The sequence below is a fragment of the Pelobates fuscus genome, chromosome 10, assembly GCF_036172605.1.
Source record: "Pelobates fuscus isolate aPelFus1 chromosome 10, aPelFus1.pri, whole genome shotgun sequence".
Taxonomy (NCBI): Eukaryota; Metazoa; Chordata; class Amphibia; order Anura; family Pelobatidae; genus Pelobates; species Pelobates fuscus.
In genome coordinates this window covers 106,929,313-106,952,515 of record NC_086326.1, presented here as the reverse complement: position 1 = coordinate 106,952,515, position 23,203 = coordinate 106,929,313, and the positions used below count along the sequence as shown (strand labels likewise).

The 23,203-nt window shown below is 40.3% G+C and overlaps 1 protein-coding gene across 1 annotated transcript in view; it reads right to left on the bottom strand.

The window, feature by feature from the left end:
* Nucleotides 1–9,481: 9,481 nt before the first annotated feature.
* Nucleotides 9,482–23,203, bottom strand: part of LOC134575482 (uncharacterized) — a 43,163-nt gene continuing 29,441 nt past the window's right edge. Inside the window, exons 6-9 of the mRNA XM_063434791.1 lie at nt 21,804–21,933; nt 10,540–10,653; nt 10,384–10,449; nt 9,482–9,926 (exon numbers count right to left, since the gene is read on the bottom strand). Coding sequence (XP_063290861.1) covers nt 9,798–9,926; nt 10,384–10,449; nt 10,540–10,653; nt 21,804–21,933 — 439 coding nt within the window. The 3' untranslated portion in view covers nt 9,482–9,797. The remainder of the gene's footprint in view (nt 9,927–10,383; nt 10,450–10,539; nt 10,654–21,803; nt 21,934–23,203) is intronic.

Here is a 23,203-nt window from a genome sequence, read left to right as displayed (position 1 = left end):
TCCCCATGAGAAAAAAAAAAATCTTTTAAAGCCTCTAGGTCTCTTTGTGTACAATTCAAGGTTCAATCTTCCCTGACAAGTCACAGTTATTTTTCCTCAAACCCATATTGTCATCACAACGCTTTTAACATTCCCAGAGTTATTATTATTATTATTATTATTATTATTATTATCACCGAATCAACCATTTCACATCTTCCTTCCAACTTTCTATATCCTGAAATATTTTAGCAGGTGCCTCATTTTCTGTCTCCTTACATACAATGCCTCACTCTCTCATAACTCGAGGCCTACCACTGTGTAAATAAAACACATTCTCTGACTTGCACACATACATTCAAATCTCTTCCATAATGCTCTGCAGACACTGCACCCTTTCCTCCCAATCCAAGTGTACTTTGCCTCTTGCTTTATTCTCTCTCCCCCTCCCCCTCTCCTTTCAGTTGCTAGAGACTTTTCAAAAGGAGGGTTGCAAATTCTTAATGAGCTGTGCTCTGTCTGGCATCCCATTCTCAGTAAAAAGCTAGGAATTACAATGTGCCCCTCCCCCCAGGACCCCTAAAGCACAGATTCCACAATTTCTTTTAAACCTGCTATTGTTATTCATTCAAGTTTCTCTGGACATTAAGAGCCTGGGCTGCAGGATTAAAACCTTCAAGAAAAAGTCAAGATTGAATTTCTATTTTCAAGGGGGAAAAAATGTATTTGCAAAGAAGGAGCTCAAAGTCCAAAACGTGTATAGTAAATATGGGAAGTTTCTCAAGCTTTCAACATTGTTAAGGTCAACATTTAATTTAGCAACTTAACGCTTTCCTTATTTTCCAACGTGCACTGTAATAAAATGAATACAGAATGCGAAACAAATGGAAAGGTGCATATAATATAGTGTTATTTCATTAAATGTGAAGCAGAAGGAAATTGAGTGAAAGTGAAAAAAACTGGTATTTATTTATCAAATATACAGTGAGAGGTATAGACACATATGTATACAAAAACAGAGAAGATATGTAAGTGGTACATTGTGCTTTTGAACATGTTTGGTAACTAATGATCAAAAGACCAAGATAACAAAAGAAAAAACAAGTATCCCAAATGTGTAATCGATTCCTAAAAGGGCCCAAAATATGTTATAGAACCAGTAAAAAAAATATTTTCAAGAAGAAAAAGGGCTGCCATTAATTTATTCTCATTTGTGCAGTTTTTGCCACTGACCATATGTTGGTCCAGCTTTATTCTGATTGGCTGCAGGTTTCAAGTGTTTAATCAGACTACAAAATATCTTCTTCACCTCTTGTGTCTGTCAATTACTAATTCTTAAATATTTCCATTGTATAAAGTGCTGCGTTAACTGTTGGCGCTATATAAATGCTAATGATATAATCAGAATACAGTTGCCTCAGTTCTCTCCTTACATTCGTATCTAGTTAGTGTCCCCTCTATTGCATTCGTGCAAAAAAATAAAAAAAATAAAACAAGTAACAAAATAGGGTAAGATTGAGTGACTGTGGCAGACCTGGGTAGGTATACCTGTAGTATTTGCAACTTTTTTTTTACCACTACACCATTACATCAGAAAAATGGTGTAGTGGTAAAAAAGTCACATATTTATGAAAATAGATTCCAAATGCAACATTTTAACCTTTGTTTCACCTAAATAAGTAAATGGTTCTAAAAAAAAAAAAAAAAGGCTTTGTGGCTTTTTAAGAAAACAGAATATAGTAAGAATCAAAGGTATTACATTTATATGTAATATCATCTGCCTGTAAGGTTTTTATATAAAGTACTCTAGCTTATTCTCTAAGTGATACTTGAGTAATACTTAGGGTCATTGCTATGTGGCAACAAGACTAAGAGCTTCAGCCCAAAGTGTATATTGAATGGCACTTTCCGCATTTGTTGACTTAAGCCCCTCTTTAAATCAGCCCTATACTATACCCTAAGTCCACTCCTCAACCCTGTGTTCTATAAAATAAGATGACACCAAGATGTGTTTAAATTCAGAGTATTACATAAATCTATATTTATACCTCCACGCCTGCTGTATTATCCTCAAGCTATGCTGTATTAACTCTCCACCCCACTATACTGTATAATTAACTGCCAACATGGTGCATCAAAGACTGAGCACCATGATCACTTCAGGGAGTCACTTCAGAGAGGTGTCAGCAAGGACACTGGGGTGTCATAAGCCAGCCTGAAACTCGAGTTCTGGTCTGGCTAATGTAAAAAAAAATAAAAAAATTTAAAGGGACACTATAGTCACCAGAACAACTACAGCTTAATGTAGTTGTTCTGTTGAGTATAATAATTCCTTTCAGGCATTTTCATGTAAATACTGTCTTTTCAGAGAAAAGGCAGTGCTTACATTGCCCCTAGGGACACCTCCAAGTGGCCACTCCTTAGATGGCCATTGGAGGGGCTTCCTGGGGCAGTGCTGCCGAAAAAGCAGCCCTGCCGTTCAGCGTCCCCACGCTCTGCATGGAGATGCACACAGAAGCAGGGACGTTTTAGCCGCGAGGCAAACAAGGCATTTGCCTTGGGCGGCATTTTCCAGGGGGCGGCAAAAAAAGCCGCCCCCAAATGCCCAAGGCAAATGTCTTGTTAGCCTTGCGGCTAACAGATATGCTGGCGGGCTGCTGGGCGGTCGGGCAGCGCTGGCGAGGGAGCACTTCCTCTGAGCTGTCTGCTCAGCTCCCTCGCGCGCTGCAGAGTGAGGCTGGGAGCTGGAATATGACGTCATATTCTGGTTCCGCCTCCCAGCCTCACTCTGCGGCGCGCGAGGGAGCTGAGCAAACAGCTCAGAGGAAGTGCTCCCTCGCTAGCTGCCCGACTGCCCAGCAGCCACTGGACCACCAGGGAGAAAGATGACCCCCCCCCCCCCCAAGCATTCCCAAAAGTAAGGAGGCTGGGGGGGTTAAAGTAAAAAAGTGTTAATGTGAGTGAGTGAGTGAGTGAGTGTGTGTGTCTGTTAGTGTGTGTGTGTGTCTGTTAGTGTGTGAGTGTATGTGTGAGTGTGTGTGTCTGTTAGTGTGTGTGTGTCTGCTAGTGAATGTGTGTTTCTGTTAGTGTATGCGTATCTGTCAGTGAATGTGTGTGTGTGTATTTAGAAGGCGGAGCGGGGGGAAGGGTTGGGTGGGGGTGGCGCGGAGGGGGGGGGAAGGGGGTGCCTGAGTTTTGTCCTGCCTAGGGCAGCACAAAACCAGGATACACCACTGCACAGAAGTGAAGAGTATATATATCCCACCACAGGTGTCCTAATGGAGCGCTTAAGATTTTTTAAAAACTTACCCCTATCGGTTAACACAATGTTCAGTTTTAAGCAATATATTTCAATATGTAAATCTGTAACAATAAAGTTGACATAGTGCAATATTGTAGTGACACAGAATTTTGAAGTATTTATAGTTGTATAGAGTCACAATGTTCTCACTCACATGGGACAGAGCCTCTTAGGATAGGCTCAAGTGGCTTGGATGTATGTGTACTATGGTGACACCAAACCCCTGATTTCTTCCATATTCACAAGTACCTCATGGGTACTCTCCTTTACCCATGAGGTACATGTGAATAAGGAAGAATTGTCCAGTTGCCTATCAAATCTTGGTCCTGTTTTAAGGATACAGAGCTATCAAAGTAGAGCATATTTATACTGCTCTCCTCTTATGAGTGTTTAGATTCACTTATTTAATATAGCCTTTCATGCCACAGAGTTACACTATATATTACTCCTTTTTGGTTTTATGTATTGTTGCATTTTACATATCCCTTTATATCCCTGGAGAAAGATACTGTGAAGTTCAATTTTTAAGGTTATACCAGAGTAAGCGTATTTTATCACTTGGTGCACTTTAATGTTTGCACAGTCATATATCCTTTGCACTTTAATTAGCACTTTATAGTGCAGTGTTAATTGCACTTTCAATTTATTGTATTGCACGTGTGTGTGTGTGTATTTATAAAATATATATATATAAATATTTTAAAAGGTATAGCAAACCTTTTTTTTTTTTATCCTATGCTTATAACCAGGCCTAAATAGCTACTCCATACCACTGCAAGCTAGGACTGAATTTATACTTGTTAGGGCTAAAATTTTGCTTGTTAATGGTTATTATTTCTAACTTATCGCCAGTAATTCCTAACCTAACTTAAAATAAAGAACTCTACCACAACATGAAAAAAAAAAATGAGGGAAAGAAATAGGAAACAAAATTAATATAATTGAAAAAAGACTAATAAGGGTTAATAGTGCTTTGATAGGGAACAGGAACAAGATGGGGGACCCAATATATGTAGAAAAGAGTAGGAGTGATGGTATGGGAACATGGATTAGCGTGAATGAAGACGGAAACAAATACAACAAAATAATAAAAAAAAATAAAAAATGTGTGGGTGTGAAGTTATAGAAAAAAAAGTAAACAGTGTCTTGTGTGTGAGATATGCAAAGGTTTACCGAAGTTACTTGGCACACCAGTTCCCTGAAACTGTGGATTTTTTGTGCCTCGTTCTGCTTTGCTAAATTTAGGACTTGCACATACATTTATATACAGACACATTCATAGTCAGTCACACACGTACATTTATATATACACACTTAATTTTCTTTATTTTGTTAATGCAGTGAGGCCCACATAGAGACTCTTATACACACACAAACGTACTCTTCATTTGTTTATGTTTAGTTTTTTACCTATTTGATTTTAAAAGGGAGTGGAACCTCATCCCGAGGTCCAGTGGGGGGAGCTGCTGGGATATCTCTACATTGATTACCCAGCTTCCTGCAGCTCAATAGGGATGCCAGAACTGGGGAGATATCACTTCCTGGCTCCCAGCATCATTACAGTGCACACCAGGGAACTGGGAAATCATTGCAAAGACATCCCAGCAGGTCCATTGGCACGTGACAGCAGCAGAAGAGGCACCTGCAAGCAATGTGCAAGAAGGCAAGTGCCCCTCCCCCCGTCCCCATAGTTATTACGGCATTAGTGATATGTTGTACGTGTAATTCCCTTTGTAGGATATGAATATATATGCATGTACCAACCAAAAAAATCATCAAGACTCAAAATGAGCCCTAAGTATTTCATCCTAACCACTACAAAAGAGCTGTATTCGTTATGGTGCTTAGATTGCCACTTTGTATGAAAATGGTAAGTACAGATCATTGTCAGTTAAAGGAACAAAAACATATATTCCTGACCCTAGCGAGCCCCCCTAAATATAATGAAACCTTTATTCCAGTCTGCTGATGCTGGCTCCACTTCCGATCTGCTCTGTGGCTTAAATAATCAGAAGTGATGATCTCAGCCAATCACAATGCATTCCAATGGGAAAGAATTTGATTGGCTGAGATTGTCAATTCTGATGGCCAATCAGCATCTCCTCCTAGAGATGCATGAAAGTTCAGAATCTCCACGCAGAGCTTAAAAAAAGATGATTGAAAACTCAATTTAATGAGATTCAATTGTTATAGTGCCTACAGTATCCCTTAAAGCGGCTTTTTCGCCACAAAAAAAAAATAATAAATAAATAAAAAAAGAGCATTTCATACAGATAAAATCTTAGGGACAAATTTGTGTTCTGGTAAAATCCTTCCTTGATAAAGGCTTGATAAAGGAGTTACCACCATCAAGTTTTGTCACTTCCCTCTGGGAAGAAGGCTAATATCTTGGTCATCACTAAATTTATATATATATAAATAAAATCTTGTGGAATCCTCCATAGACATTAAAGACTCCAGAAGGTCTTTTACAGCAGCAACAGGTTATTTTAAATGTTTTGCATTCTATGTTTAATGCTACATCTTGCACATTGGTGTTACTATTAGAGTTCAATTGCAATCCATTGCAGTTACCAGCCCCTTTGTTACCTCTGGTGTCATGTTATTCATTACAGCTAATCACTCAACAGCCCATACTCACAATCCGGGAAAGAAGGAAAGGTAAATCTGGCACTTAAATGCTGCAAACCATTTTCACAAAAGACTTGGTGGTCTGGCTAGTAAAAGAGGTGCTCCAATAAATAATTTATACCACATTAACTGAAGCTGTGCAAGTTTCAAAAACTCAGTGGTAATAATTCATTTCTACTACACATTTCCATGGAAGTGAGTACATCTATATAACCATAGGAATTCACAAGAAATGTGCCCAGGCATACCAACTAATGCAGAGTGATTTTGTTCTCCCTACCCCTCATTTATGGCAATTTTCTGTTAATATGGATTAACACAGAGTTGGTGCAGAATACCTTCTGCAACATCAACTTTGCAATAACACAACATTATAATGGTACTTAGAGTGGCATTTTACCTTTGTATTAATTAAGACTGCAAATAATTTTAAAAGAAGTAGCAGCTTGTTTTAGAACTAAATTTAAATTACCTTTATGTTCATACCCTGTGTAATGTTCATACCCTAATGAAAAGTGCTGCGCATAAGCTGCCAAGAATTGTTTACATACTGTGGCGAACATAACTTCAAGACTATGGGCCCTGCAAGATACACTGTAAAATACACTTTAAAAGGCTCTGTTCATGTGGTTTGGGATTATTTTGTTCGGGAACAGAACAACCGCACGAAACAGAGACCACCCGTGTGCTTGTTAAGCCCAATTGACACCTTGTAATGAGTTCCACTGCAGTGTTCTAATCGTTCGTCTGGGTGGCTGCATTTTGTATGAAATGTACGAGGTGGTGGCCATCTTGTTTTTTCTGCGAACGCAGGCAGCGATGTTTGAACGTCAAGCTCATGGAACGGAAATCAGACACTAAAACTCCCGAACACCACTGGACTTCCATCATCACCTGCGTTCGTTTCTATACAACTTAGAAGGGTACTGCTCACACGAACAAGGTGAACAAGCTACGTATGTTAACTATGGATTCCATTCTGTATTTTATTCACTTTAATACTCCCGAAAGAAACCGATCCTTAGCACTGATTTCATGGAACTGTTTTGGGCATAGGACCAGGTGTGTGGTCAGTCAAATAATTGACTTCCAGGGGAAAAAAAAAAAAAAACAATAATGTGATCTGGGTGATTTTTATATATGTTGATCACCCAGATCAGTACTATCCAAGAATATAAGTTGTGTCGTGTTTCTATGGAATTTGGGGATGTTTGTAAATTGTATGTTTTTTTTTGTACCTGAGATATAATTTAATTATAGGTTTGCTTCTCTGATAATTATCTCTCGGGTACAAAGGATCATGGGAGGGATTTCCCTATATTCTTGTATTGGAATCCCCCTGCATGGGCTATTGCATAAATGACCATGTGTGGCCCTGAATAAACCAGATGACTCCCAGCATTAAGCCTAGGCTCATGTGTGGGGGGAATAGCTATACTGCTATATCACTTGCTCTTTTACTGGCTATACAGCGATACTCTCTTGGAGTAGAGGTCTTCCCACTGGGAGCTGGATCCAGGTGTTTGGTCCACAGTGGGAAGGGACGGCGAGACCCCAGCCAAGCTGCGGTGGCAAAGGGGCTACAGTGGTTATGGTGTCCGGTGTTTATGGTACTCGGTGAGCACCAGGAAGCATGATAGGCGGAGGTACCCAGTCGGGTTGCCAGGTGGACCACCACACATACGTCTCTAGCTCATTTTGCTTGACAGTTGATTGAAAGGTAGGAAAGGAAATACATGTGTAAATCTGGCCATACAGCCTCCAGCAGATAGAGAGCAAGGAACTTGATGGCAAATATGGTATGATTACATATAAAAGTCCATTCTAACAAGACAATAAAAAAGTGTCCCAGAAAATAGTACACTTGGGTGTTCCAGGAAGATTCACCTAGCTCAAGTGGTAGATGTTCTGATACAGAGGAACACATTGTATTAAGAGAGTCAAGAAAATATTGAACAAATTAAACAAAACAAATAAAATACAATTCTCCAGCAGATAGAAAGCACTCTCAGGCCTTACACAACATAAACATATATTTTATTTTTTAAACGTAGCTTTTATTTGCTAAAGTAAAAATATTGACGTTTCAGTAGCAAAAACAGTAAATTATATATCTTAAAAATATAAATTTAGTGGAAATAATACTTTTTACGCACTGTAAAATGTTAACGTTACCAGTAAAGACTGTTTACTAACTAGAAGTTATTGGCAAATCCCTAAAATACCCCATATCTCTATGCATGGTACCCATGGGTATAATTCGGACACAAACGTCAATAAAGGGAGGGAGGAGTGGGCCAACGAACCATGGCATCTATTTTTTGACAATGCTGTTAGCCATTCCCGCACTCTCCTCACTAGGACATGTTTAACTACTCTACCATATATACCATGTTTCACTACTTTGCTACTTTATTTCTGCTTTCACATCCCACACGAGTGGCAGATCTACTGTTCGTTCATCTCATTGCATTTGAAAATCCAATAAAAAAAAGTTGCAAATAATAATAATAAAAAAGTTAATAATAAACTATAGGATGGATAAACACCAGAAAAATGGTAGAGTAGCCTTCTTAGGTTAAAGTTAGAGACCAAATTAGACTACCATAACCACTGTATCAGTGTCTAAAATAACCACCACCCTGGGTTAAAAATGTCAAAATTCTGAGTGTCTATTGAAGTAAACCAATAGCGTAGACAGGACTCAGAGGAAATGGATATACAAATTATGAGTAGAAATGGTAAAAATGTATTAGAAAAGTTCTTGATATAAATGTATCAGCTAGTCAGGTCCTTACCCCCCACAAAGAAAGGTAGGAAGGATCCGAAACTTCCTCTGATGAAGTGATTGTTAATCACGAAACGCGTTAGGCGGCATCTTCACATCGGTTCCCGACAAGCAGCACATTGGAACGCATCCAGAGCCGCAGTGGAACGCATGCGGCCGATATCGAGTGTTGTAGCAGCACGAGGGGATCCGGACGCACTCCTACCTGGCCGGCAAGAGAGTGACACTAACATCTCTGGACTCCCCGTCTGTAAACCTGATATCTATTGCTTGCACATCGGGGACCTTTGCAATATATTAGTCTTTTATGTATATGTGTGTTTGGTTGACAGTTTATTTGTACTAATAAATATTTTAATCGGTGCACTGTCTGCTGCACTATATAATTGACTTAAGGATTTTAACCCCTTGTGGGATAAGAATATCTTTTTCATTTTGTTATATTCTGATTTTATATTAAGATTATAATGTGTACTGGTTCCTCACTTTATAAGTTATAGAACCTCTACTAGACTAATCCCCAGCAGTTTCGGATCCTTCCTACCTTTCTTTGTAGGGGGTAAGGGACCGACTAGCTGATACACTTATATCTTTTCTAATACATTTTTACCAATTCTACTCATAATTTGTATATCCACTTCCTCTGAGTCCTGTCTACTCTATTGGTTTACTTCAATAGACACTCAGAATAATAAAAAAAGGTTTGAAAATCCTAAAAATCGAACATAATTTAAAAAGGTAAAAACTGAGAAAATATTCAGGTAATGTACCATAAAAAAAAAAAAAAAAAATATTTAAAAAGTCACTCCAGGGAGGATTTTAATAACTTTTAGTGTGTAAAATACACATCAAAGTGACATTCCAATCAATATAGATATGCAAACCCTTTTAATGAAATATGTAGATAATAAAGAGAAAGAGCTACCTCTGAATCTCTCTCTACTGCAGCAACGATTGGTCATGTATATTTCTCCTGTGATATATGTTTCAACCAGAAACTGGTTAAAATATTGTAGATAATCCTGGGCACTCACAGGCAACAGACACAGTAATTGTGAAAGAAAAAAAACAGAAGTGGGAGACATAAAATGATTCTGTTCACATGGCATCTATTACAGAATAGGATTTCTCAATAATTCTGCATAGATCAACAGCAGCAGGAGTAGACTGTATCACACAAAGTTCTTCCAACAACATAGAGGGATTTTTCAAATTCTGAAAATTGTCCTACAAGAAAAAAAATATGAAAGAATAAACTTTAAAGAACGCCTGCTCCTTTCAAAATGCAAACCTAAATGGCGTCCAAATCAGAATAGGACAATTCTCACAAACGGCACAAAATTATTCCTCGGAACCATACAACAGGGGAGGTATAACTTTGTTGTGATTGTATGTTTATTTACGTAGTGCTTATAGGTATGACCCAAAGTTATGAAGACTTTGCAATAAATAGCATAATACATGTGGATACACCAAGGCAGTGTGGGCTTTAGCACTATTTGGGAGTGTGTGTGTGGAGAGGAGGAGGAGGAGAGGTGTTTAGCTAGCCTTGCTTTCAATCGACAAGGAAGGAGGGGAATTATAATGTGGTGGAACTGCAGATTTACTACACTAATTAAAAAAAAATAATAATCAGAAACACAAAGTATAGGCAATTTGAGAAGCAAAGACATAGTTTACATACTTGCATGGTGGGAACTGTATATGAAACTTTTGGAAGCTGCAATCCATTTGCCTTTGAGGTTATCACCTGAGGAGCATAAATTAGAAAAAAGATTGGGGTTTATTTTATTAATTTATTCTATGTTAAAACACAATAGCATATATAATTTATACATACATTGATCGTATCACTTCCTGATGCTTCCTGCTCCAAGTTTTCTATTTTCTCTTCAAGTAATAGAATAGAATCTTTTGCTGTTTGGGCATTTTCCACAGCTTTCTCAAGTTTACACTAAAAAGAGAAATACATTTGAAAGTGAAACATTTTTATATTCATTGTTGCTTATATTATTGCGCCACAAGAAAACAATAAAATACTGTTATCAGTAATCAAACGAAATAGTCCAGAATAAAAAAGGAACACTCCTTTAACCCCTTAAGGACACATGACATGTCATGATTCCCTTTTATTCCAGAAGTTTGGTCCTTAAGGGGTTAAATGCAATATAAGTTCTTGGGTAGATGGTAGATTCTTCTACTGGAAAGTAGGTTCCTTGGTAAGATCCATATAGACATGTAAAACAGAAAGAACAGGAAATCCAATAGTGCAATAAATCAATATAAGCATGGTGTATATAATAAAACAGCGCTATCCTACTCACATTTAATGGAGCTATGACCAGCTCCAATTGTAGTAGTGTACAGTGGTATAAGTATCCAAGTATTGGATAAGTATCCAAAGGAGAGGTAGTTTTGTTGAACCCAAAATGCCAAGAATATAAAAAGGCAGATAATAGTGCTCTCTGTTGCAATAAAATAAAAATAAAAAAATAAATAAAAAGCTAAAATAATAATTGTAGTGAATACTTACAAATATAGAGCAGGCTCTATGGATAAGGCGCTGGTGGTATGATCCCCACCTAGGATTTCTTTGGAGTAGTCAGGATAAAATAAATTAGGGCTTGACATATTTGCTTTCAATCTAGGAGCTATCAAAAAAAGTTAGGAGGCTGTTTTTTCCCCAACGACAAAAATAAAATTCTTAAAGGGACACTATACTCGCCAGAACTACTACAGCTTGATATAGCGGTCTGGTGTCTATAGATGGTGTCTGCAAGCTTTTCAAAGTAAACACTGCCTTTTCAGGATTAAAGGCAGTGTTTACATTGCTGCTTAGTAACACCTCTAATGGCTTACATTCAGCATCTTCACGCTCTGCATGGAGGCACTGAACGTTCCTTATAGAGATGCATTGATTTATTGCATCTCTATGAGGAGATGCTGATTGGTAATTGATAATCTTAGCTATGGAGGCTAGCCAGCATCAGCGAGACTGGCATAGCGTTGGAAAAAAGGTGCGTAACAACACCATTCCCACGCGATCAGATGGGACTTAAACGCACACACCCAGACAGACACAACACACACACCCCCTGACAGACACACACACCCACCCTCCCAGACAGACGGACACACACACCCACACTCTCACAAAGTCACATACAGACACAAACACGCTGACACACACACTGAGAGACACACAATCACACACAGTCACAAAGTATTATTTGATACACTCAAGTCGATACACACACACACAAAGAGTCATAGATACACACAGACAAACAGGCATAACAGATATACACACACAATTTTTTTAAAAAGTACATATTTTTAGCCACCCTCCTGTTTCCTACCTTTTGGGCTCAGTGGGGTGGCTTCCCTGGGGTCCAGTGGGACTGGGCAGGAGCAAATGACACTAGGTTAGTGGGGGCTGGCTGCGGCTCCCGGCACGCAGGGAAAGGGCGGGCAGCCGGCCCTGCGTAAAGAGGCGGCCTGGAGGCCATCTCTAAGGAAAGCAGCCGGGCTGGCTCTGTGGAATGGAAGCGGGCGGACCACCTTTGCGCAATGTGGGTGGGCGGCATGCTGGCAGTCTTTAAATGCTGCCTTTCAAGCTTGCAATTCCCCTGCGGGAGGATGGAGGGAACAGGTCGACCAATTCCAAGCATCAGGGCATCCTCCTGGCACAAAGGGGAAAGGGCGGGCAGCCTGCTCTGTGTAAAGGGGCAGGCTGGAGGCCTGCTCTGAGGGATGCGGGCAACTAGGCAGTCTCTCAGGAAAGTCGGGCAGGTTCTGTGGAATGAAAGCGGGCAGACCACCTTGGTGCAATGTGGGTGGGTGGGCGGGCGGCAAGCTGGCAGTCTTTAACCCCTTAAGGACACATGACGTGTGTGACACGTCATGATTCCCTTTTATTCCAGAAGTTTGGTCCTTAAGGGGTTAAATGCTGCCCTTCAAGCTTGCAATTCCCCTGCGGGAGGAGGGAGGGAACGGGCCGACCAATTCCAGGTACCAGGACAAAATTCTTAGTCGCCACGGCGACCGGGCGCCTGAGATTTGTCAAGCCCTGAAATAAATTAATCTAAAACAGATAATTTGGCACAGTACACAAGTATAGTGACCAAAAAATCCTTTATTAGATAAAAAAAAAAAACAAGAAAGTAATAATTTCCAAAATGTGTTTCACCACATAGGGCTTTACCAAATGGAAGCAAAGGATTTACCCAAGAACTTATATTGCATTTAAAGGGGTATTCCTTTTCTATTTTGGTTTCATTTGATTACTGACAACAGTATTTTATTGTATTTTTTTTTTTTTTTTTGCTGTCCTGCCTTATCTGGTTGATTAGCGCTAAACCTGCTCTATCTTTTGAACCCTTTTTATATTATTGTAGCAAAATTATGACCAAATAATAGAGTATATGAGACTAGATTTATTTTAGAAAAGACGTTTTTCTTTGTCGTTTTGGGGATTACTGGTCTCAAAAAACTAGAAAATCAGTAACAAGAGTAGAGTTGCATTAAAAAAAGTCAAACCTAGTTTTTTAATGCGACTACTTTTATTACTGAACATTATACAATGCCAACAAAAAAAATAAAAAGAAGGTAAAACATGATTTAAGGTGTCTGGGAAAAATCTGTGATGTCATTGGAACAATCGAGAAAACCAAAGTGAAATCATTAAAGTGGAAAGATGATAACAAAAGAAAGAGACAGAGAGAACTACTGGGAGACGAAAACAGGGGGCAGATGCTGGCATGATTCCAGCAGCCGTCATTCAAAGGTCAGGGCTCATCCTTTTCCCAGAACCAAAGTATTGTTATCCCAAGTGACTACAAAAATGTTTAGTGCTAGTCCACCTTGCTAGTGGTGATCTTTTAACGTATTATCTCTCTTGCTACAGTTTGCTAATGCAGAATTCTCTATTATGCCCACAAGAATGACAATTATATTTAAAGGGACAATATAGGCACCCAGATCACTTCAGCTCATTGAAGTGGTCTGGGTGCACTGTATTTGAACATTGCTTACATTGCAGCTCTAAATCTGCCTCCATTGGTGGTCTACCAGACATCCACCAGAGTGCTTCCTGGATCAAAATGGACCTTTGGGGCCGGGGGGAGGACAGTAGGCCCCCCCCCCCATTATCTTTGGCCCCCACCCACCGCTCAGGGGTGGGGGCCAGGGGGGAGGACAATAGGCCCCCCCTTATTGTTATTTAGGGCCCCAACCCGCCGCGCAGGAGTGGGGGCCGGATAGTAGGGTTTTTTGTGTTTAAAACAGTGAGCAGCCACAGGCTGCTCACTGTTTAGTAGACATGCTTCTACTCGCGGTATAGCGAGTAGGGGCATTCGGGAGATTTTAATCTCCCATATGCTATTATGGGGGTCATATTGACCTCCATAGAGTGAGGGAGGACATGGGAGGCTTAGGAAGTGGGGGGAGCACAGCTCCCTGACGCTTCTATCTTTACATATTACAAGGAGGGAGCTGCGCGCCGGTGGCTCCCTCCTTGTAATAAATTGAACGAACAAACGAACACTGATATTCAGTGTTTGTTTGTTCGTCTGACAATGCTATTTATTCATTCATCTTTCTGACGAATGAATGAATAGATGAAATTCCCGTTCGCATGCTCAAGTGTTTCACTGGGCATGTGCGGGAATCTCACAGCACTATCTAGTGTGTCCCACAGAGACTTCCTCTACCCACATAAAGATGGCGGCGCCCTAGATCGTGGCAGAAAATAAAGATTAAAAATAGGTAATATGGGGGAGCTTAGGGACATTTGGGGGTAACTAAGGGGTCAATTAGATGTAGTGGAGTCGGGAGGGGGGTTAAAAAAAACAAAACGGGATTTGGCCATGACAGTGCCGCTTTAAAGGAACACTATAGGGTCAGGAACACAAACATATATTCCTGACCCTATAGTGCTAAAAACACCATCTAGCCCCACTAACTATAGTAAAATATTGCCTTTATTTCAGTCTACTGCTGCTACCTCTGCCCCTGTCCTGCCTGCTTGATTGACATCATCAGAAGCGTTGATCAGAGCTAATCACAATGCTTTACCATAGGAAAGCATTGGACTGGCTGAGCTTGTCAAAGAGGCAGATGAGGGCAGAGTCAGCACAAGCCAAATACAGCCCTGACCAATCAGCATCTCCACTGCCCCAGAAAACACCTCTAGCAGCCATCTGAGGAGTGGTCAGTGGAATTATGCCTAGGCTGTAATGTAAACAATGCATTTTCTCTGAAAAGGCAGTGTTTACTGCAAATAGCCTGAAGGGAATGATTATACTCTCCAGAACAAATACAATAAGATGTTGTTGTTCTCGTGACTATAGAGTCCCTTTAACAAAGGAAATGAAGCTTGCCTTAGGCTCCTCCCTTTTGTCACAATTGCCAGGTGTAGGAAAAATACACAAGACAAAGTAGTTCCTACTTTATTTTGTGTATTTAAATAAAAAATAGATTAGACATTCAAAAAAATGAACAAATTCTGAAAAATAATAGGAAAAAATATGGGAAAGGTAAGTTAAGGTGACAGAGCCACTTTAAAAATCAACCTGACTCTACTGTGATCGCCAACCTTAAGCAAAGGAAAAGGATATTCATAAATACAGCAAATCAAATTAAGTATTCTTCAGTTTTATATGTGGTTTTCTATTTACTAAACTACACACTGAAGTAAAAATTGTTTTTCAAAATGTTTTGCTTGGTTTTCGCAAGTAGTTTAGAATGAAATATTAATGTCTCCACATTTCTGCAAGTTGGTCTCACAAAATCAAATAAGAAACATTGCTGGTGTAATTGTAACACTGAGCAAAACAACTGAACATTCACTGTATTCATTGCTAGGAGTATATTTAGTACCTGAATCCAGAAACTGAGTAAAATATTTAGAGAGTGATTTATACCCTACTTCATAACGGACTGAGAGCTCATTGGGTTTTATTCCCTAAACACGGAATTACAAAAGGTAACCCATTACAGCCAAACGAGGACTATAGTCAATATAGATCAATTTTCCAAATCACGTACATTTGAAAAAATGTTTAATTTTGCTTCAGCTCATTATATTTCTGTTTTTAAACTGGTCATGCCCCAAACTACGTAAGCATTAAATTTCACTCACCACAATGTGCTAGCAGATTTTTTAAAATAGCTATTTCTCCCACTTCTCAGTCAAATCTTCAGCAAATGCAGCCTTAATCGGAATCTCAAACCCCAGACATCCTATGCACTGTGGATACTGTGAATTCATTTAAGAATGGGTGGCTATAGACCCAGTCACACATATCCATCGCTTACACACTCTGTCCTCCACGTTTTTCTCTGTATATTAATTCGGTGCATGACAAAATAGATTTTTGATGAAGAAATGCAATCAATATTTTCTAAAACATCAGCTGTAATTAGTGAGATCATTAAAAATGTTGGTTTTCCTTTGAATTCTGATTAGCTGTTGTAGCTGTAATTATAGTAAAGTGTGTGATCTTGAATAATCTTTGCTTTTCTTCTGTTTCTTCCTATAGTGTGTCACACTCTTTTTGAGTTCTTTTCTCTGCCAGTTTCACAAATGAGGAAAAAGAAAGGATTTCAAGATATTGGTGTGGCTCAATAGTTTCAACTGTGCATCAGAATTTCAGGTGGTATTCACAGCTGGAAGAGTAGAATGGTATTAATTGCAATGCATGCCCTCCATGCCTCAAAAATATATGAAAAGTTGTGAATGAAATGTTGATTAACCCCCAAAGGATGGTGGCAATTGTCCAAGTTCTGAATACAAAAAAAACGTAGAATTTGAGCTACAGGTTTGTTAAATAATAATTTACCCTTTTCCCTTTAAGTGCACCCACACTTATTTTTCTATAATTTTGTTAAGGACAAATAAAAATGTCTTTTGACAATAAATTTATATGGTTTTTATATGAACTAGACATGTACCCGTACAAAATTTCAGTTTGACGGACTTTCTAATGTCTAAATTTCAGCTGAACGTCAGTGAAAATGTTCGTTGGTCACCGAATATCAGCCAACCATTATTCTCTATGTCCCGCTGGCAGTGCTAGCAGCCAACAGGCAAATAGTTAAAGGAACACTATAGTCACCTAAATGACTTTAGCTAAATAAAGCAGTTTTAGTGTATAGATCATTCCCCTGCAATTTCACTGCTCAATTCACGGTCATTTGAGAGTTAAATCACTTTGTTTCTGTTTATGCAGCCCTAGCCACACCTCCCCTGGCTATGATTGACAGAGCCTGCATGGAAAAAAAAAACTGGTTTCACTTTCAAACAGGTGTAATTTACCTTAAATAATTGTATCTCAATCTCTAAATTGAACTTTAATCACATACAGGAGGCTCTTGCAGGGTCTAGCAAGCTATTAACATAGCAGGGGATAAGAACATCTTAATTAAACAGAACTTGCAATAAAGAAAGCCTAAATAGGGCTCTCTTTACAGGAAGTGTTTATGGAAGGCTGTGCAAGTCACATGCAGGGAGGTGTGACTAGGGTTCATAAACAAAGGGATTTAACTCCTAAATGGCAGAGGATTGAGCAGTGAGGCTGCAGGAGCTTCTTCTATACACCAAAACTGCTTCATTAAGTTAAAGTTGTTCAGGTGACTATAGTGACCCTTTAAAGGGACACTCCAGGCACCCAGACCACTTCTGCTCATTGGAGTGGTCTGGGTGCCAACTCCCACTACCCTTAACCCTGCAAGTGTAATTATTGCAGTTTTTCATAAACTGCAATAATTACATTGCAGGGTTAACTCCACCTCTAGTGGCTGTCTACTAGACAGCCACTAGAGGTCACTTCCTAGTTTCTAGCACAGGAAACCTGTGCTAGAGCGTCGCTGGATGTCCTCACGCTGTGTGAGGACCTCCAGCGTCGCTCAAAACCCCATAGGAAAGCATTGAAATGATTTTTCAATGCTTTCCTATGGGGAGACGTAATGCGCATGCGCGGCATTTTCGCGCATGCGCATTAGGTCTCCTCGGCCGGTGGGCGAGATCAGTCTCGCCCACCGGCCGACGCAATCACAAGGAGGAGCGTCGCGGAGGCGGAGACAGCGGCGAGGGACATCGCCGCTGCCTCAGGTAAGTCACTGAAGGGGTTTTCACCCCTTCAGTAACCGGGGATTGGTGGGTGGGAGGAAGAGGGACCCTCCAGTGCCAGAAAAACGGATCGTTTTTCTGGCACTGGAGTTTCCCTTTAACAATATAACCCTCAACAGCATTAGGGTTGACAAAAACCTTGCTAATCAATCTCTACATTAATAAAACAAAAAACAAAAAAACACCTCCCATATGCCCCCACCTACCGCATGTCATGTCAAATACTAAACATAAAAACTAGCAGCTGGACAGCCACTGCTATCCAGTCACTAGAAAGTAAAATAACAAGAGAGAATGTGTCCATCAAATTCCAAGATGACAAAAGCAAGTGATAGATTAAAAAAAGGTTTTATTTCATTCATCAAATTAATTTGTTGCTCAGAGTGGATACAGTTCTTTGTTATTAGCTCCTGTTTTTTTGTACAGCACATATTATAGACTACACACTGCATTCAGTACAATTTTTATACCAGTTTTGGTGAATCAGACATGGTTGTATGCAATGAACAACAAAATCTACTCCTCCCCCCGCCCACCCCCCCACAACACACACACACACACACACACACACACACTTGCTGTACTCAGCATGCACTTTGGTTTTTGGATTTGTACATCCTGTCTCCTGATGCACACTAGTACTTTACTTTCATCATTCACAACGCGCCCGTCATCCATGTATAGTGTGTGTGTGTGTATAGGAGTGTAGTGATTGTATAGGGGAGTTATTAAATTAATAATGATTTAAAAACAAATATTCCTCCTTTCCTGTTGTTACCTAGTTGGGAGAGGGGCATACTGATCTGAATCTGGTCTGCCCCTTCACTGGGTACAGACTATGCGTAACTGTCTCGCAAGCTCAGGGACTTGCAGTGTCCTCTGGTAAGCTGCGGCAGCGCTATGATTATCCCGAGCTAGGAAGACAGCTACTCAGGGCCGGACTGGGAGAAAAATTCGGCCTAGGCATTTTTTTTAGCACAGCGGCCCACTAAGAAGGGGGCGGGGCAGAGAGGGTGTGTTTCGTCATCACCAATGACAAACACGCCCCCTCTCAAAGTGAGCGTTGGGTCAATGCTCCTTCAGGGCAGAGCTCTGCTAAAGAGCTCTAGCATGAGAAAAAATGCCCTGTATTTGTTCTGTACAGTGCAAGCAAATGTAATAACATGCTTGCACTGTGTTTCCGTGCAACTTGTCTCTGGTGTCTCTATAAATGGATACCAGGAGACAAAAGGGCCAGGAAAGAATATTGTGCGTGTGTTTGGAGCCTGCTTGTGGTATTGCGTGTGTGTAGAGTGAGCTGATTGTGGTGTGGTATTGTGTAATAAGGTCGGTTTTAGTTGTGTTGTGTTTGTGGTGTAATGTAATGCATATGTGGCTAGGGGCTGTAGAGAATGTGTGTATAGGGGATGTAGTAAGTGTGTGCATATAGGCTATAGTGTGTGTTTGTGTATATATTTATAGGTGATGTAGTGTTTGTAGGGGTTGTAGAGAGTGTGTGTTTAGGGGTGTAGCATGTGTTTGTTTACAATTAATCTAGTGTATGTATAAGGGATCCAGAGTGTGTATGTTAGGAATGTAGTGTGTGTGTGTGTGTGTGTGTGTGTGTGTGTATGTGTGTATACAGGAGTCTAGTGTGTGTTTGAAGGACCCAGAATGTGTAGGAGATCTAGTGAGTGTGTGTATATAATGGAATCAGAGTGTATATAGGGATCTAGTGTGTGTATATGTTCCAGAGTTGGGTAAGGGATCTAGTGTGTGTCTGGAATATAATGTGTTAAGGGGTGCTGTAGTGTGTGTGTATATGTATGTATATATATATATATATATATATATAATATAAATATGTTTGGAAGTATTGTGTGTGTGTGTGTGTGTTTGGTGCAGTGTGTTGGGGTTGCAGTGTGTGAGAGTGCAGTGTGTGAGAGTGCAGTGTGTGAGATTGCAGTGTGTGCTGTGTGTGAGAGTGCTGTGTGTGAGAGTGCTGTGTGTGAGGTGTGTGAGAGTGCAGTGTGTGAGTGCAGTGTGTGAGAGTGCAGTGTGTGAGAGTGCAGTGTGTGCTGTGTGTGAGAGTGCTGTGTGTGAGAGTGCTGTGTGTGAGAGTGCTGTGTGTGAGAGTGCTGTGTGTGAGAGTGCAGTGTGTGAGAGTGCTGTGTGTGAGAGTGCAGTGTGTGAGAGTGCAGTGTGTGAGAGTGCAGTGTGTGAGAGTGAGGTGTGAGAGTGCAGTGTGTGCTGTGTGTGAGAGTGCTGTGTGTGCTGTGTGTGAGAGTGCTGTGTGAGAGTGCTGTGTGTGAGTGTGCTGTGTGTGAGAGTGCTGTGTGTGAGAGTGCTGTGTGTGAGAGTGCTGTGTGTGAGAGTGCTGTGGGTGAGAGTGCTGTGTGTGAGAGTGCTGTGTGTGCTGTGGGTGAGAGTGCTGTGTGTGATGTATGTGCTGTGTGTGAGAGTTGTGTGTGTGAGAGTGCTGTGTGTGAGAGTGCTGTGTGTGATGTGTGTGAGAGTGCAGTGTGTGAGAGTGCAGTGTGTGCTGTGTGTGAGAGTGCAGTGTGTGAGAGTGCAGTGTGTGAGAGTGCTGTGTGTGATGTGTGTGAGAGTGCAGTTTGTGAGAGTGCTGTGTGTGAGAGTGCAGTGTGTGAGAGTGCAGTGTGTGAGAGTGCAGTGTGTGAGAGTGCAGTGTGTGAGAGTGCAGTGTGTGAGAGTGCAGTGTGTGAGAGTGCTGTGTGTGAGAGTGCTGTGTGTGAGAGTGCTGTGTGTGATGTGTGTGCTGTGTGTGATGTGTGTGCTGTGTGTGAGAGTGCTGTGTGTGAGAGTGCTATGTGTGCTGTGGGTGAGAGTGCTGTGTGTGAGAGTGCTGTGTGTGAGAGTGCTGTGTGTGAGAGTGCTGTGTGTGCTGTGTGTGAGAGTGCTGTGTGTGAGAGTGCTGTTTGTGATGTGTGTGCTGTGTGTGAGAGTGCTGTGTGTGAGAATTCTGTGTGTGAGAATTCTGTGTGTGAGAGTTCTGTGGGTGAGAGTTCTGTGGGTGAGAGTTCTGTGGGTGAGAGTTCTGTGGGTGAGAGTTCTGTGGGTGAGAGTTCTGTGGGTGAGAGTTCTGTGGGTGAGAGTTCTGTGGGTGAGAGTTCTGTGGGTGAGAGTTCACAGTACCTCAAAGGGGATATGATAACATTATACAAATATATTCAGGAGCAATACAAACCATTATCTGGAAATCTATTCATCAATAGGACTTTCCATAGGACACAAAGTCCTGCATTTAGATTGGAAGAAAGGAAATAAGGATGTGTAATTTTCTGCCTGAAAAGGTGGTTTTATCAGAGTCTGATGTTTAAACAGAAACTGAATGAATTCTTGAAAAAAACATAACATTCAGGGACATAATTTTAAATATGTGGGGTAACAGCTTCTTTATCTAAGGAGAGATCTGACTGCCATTCTAGGGTCGAGAAGGAATTATATCCTTGTTTGTTGCAAAATGGGAAATGGCTTCACACTCAGATTTTTTGCCTTCTTTTGGATCAACAGCAAACATGTGAGAAAAGCTGAAATTGATGGATGCATGTCTCTTTTCAGCCTATGTTACAGTGTAATAACAATAACACTGTGATCAGCAGTGAAAGGGTTAAAACAAATCCCCCTCACCACCCCAATAATGTAACTTTTTTTTAAAAAATATATAACAATGTAAGAACTTTGCATAAAAATGATCTCACTGTTTCTTTTGCCTCAGATCAAAGTGAGGCAGAGTCAATGATCAGCAATGTTTAAATGTATTGGCTGGGACACAGTATCTGTGATTCAGACTGCGGCGGATGGCTCTTTCGGGACTGCCTTAGTTGTCATGTAAGTCCCCTGATCAGATCTGTCATTGGAAATATGCATGAGGGGGAATAGTAGGACAAGGACATGTCATTACACCCTAACATAGTTCAAGCTGTTTTTTTTAATTTTCAATGACAAGCCCAAATAAATAGATATCTACTTACATCCAAGGAATGCATTGTTTCTTCTAGTTCCTCTGTTATCCTCTGTTCCTGCAACACATTTTTTTTCAGGCTCTTTAAATTATTCAGTTTGGTTGAGGGAAATTTTGCATTCTTACACTGACGAAGGAACCTGATTCATGTAAGGAACAATACAAAGGTGTTTTCATTATCGTGATAAAAACATAAAAACAACGTATCAAAAATTATATTACGTAGGAAAATGATATTAAACGTTCAATTCAACTGACTTGATAGCTTAAAGTGAGCATTTATAATATAACACAAGGCTGGATACAAACACCTCATCAGTGATTAATATTTAGAACAGTTTGTATGGGAACAGTAAATGAGAGAGCGGAAAATTACAGCTAAACACAAACACCACAAAAGTGTAAAAAGATGCCTGGTCGCAAATGTACAACATCGCAAAAAAAGTCCGGTCCTTAAGTGGTTAAAGGTAGGCAGACAATGTAATAGAGCAGCAGGAAATGCTAGCAGAATGCTTGGTTGTATAGGGAGAGGTATTAGCAGTAGAAAGAGGGAAGTGCTCATGCCATTGTACAGAACACTGGTGAGACCTCACTTGGAGTACTGTACACAGTACTGGAGACCCTATCTTCAGAAGGATATTGATACCTTAGAGAGAGTTCAAAGAAGGGCTACTAAACTGGTTCATGGATTGCAGGATAAAACTTACCAGTAAAGGTTAAAGGATCTTAACATGTATAGCATGGAGGAAAGACGAGACAGGGGGGATATGATAGAAACATTTAAATACATAAAGGGAATCAACACAGTAAAGGAGGAGACTATATTTAAAAGAAGAAAAACTACCACAACAAGAGGACATAGTCTTAAATTAGAGGGACAAAGGTTTAAAAATAATATCAGGAAGTATTACTTTACTGAGAGGGTAGTGGATGCATGGAATAGCCTTCCAGCTGAAGTGGTAGAGGTTAACACAGTAAAGGAGTTTAAGCATGCGTGGGATAGGCATAAGGCTATCCTAACTATAAGATAAGGCCAGGGACTAATGAAAGTATTTAGAAAACTGGGCAGACTAGATGGGCCGAATGGTTCTTATCTGCCGTCACATTCTATGTTTCTATGTTTCTATGTAACAGAGATTAGCTGTAGCTCATTACTATTTTAAGCGTTTAAACTATTCAGTCTTCAATATGCTTGAGTTTCAAGTTCTAATTTATTTCATTCAGAGTACTGTATTTCTACAAAAGAGGCACACAGACTGTATTTGGGGACTCACAACGACACATTTGAGTAGTCAGAACTCCTTGTGGGCCATTCCTTGTGTAATGGTCAGTGAATGATTATATCACAAACCACCAACAAGAAACATCTTTGTCTTGAGTTAAGTTTGCTACATTTCAGAAGTCAGGACT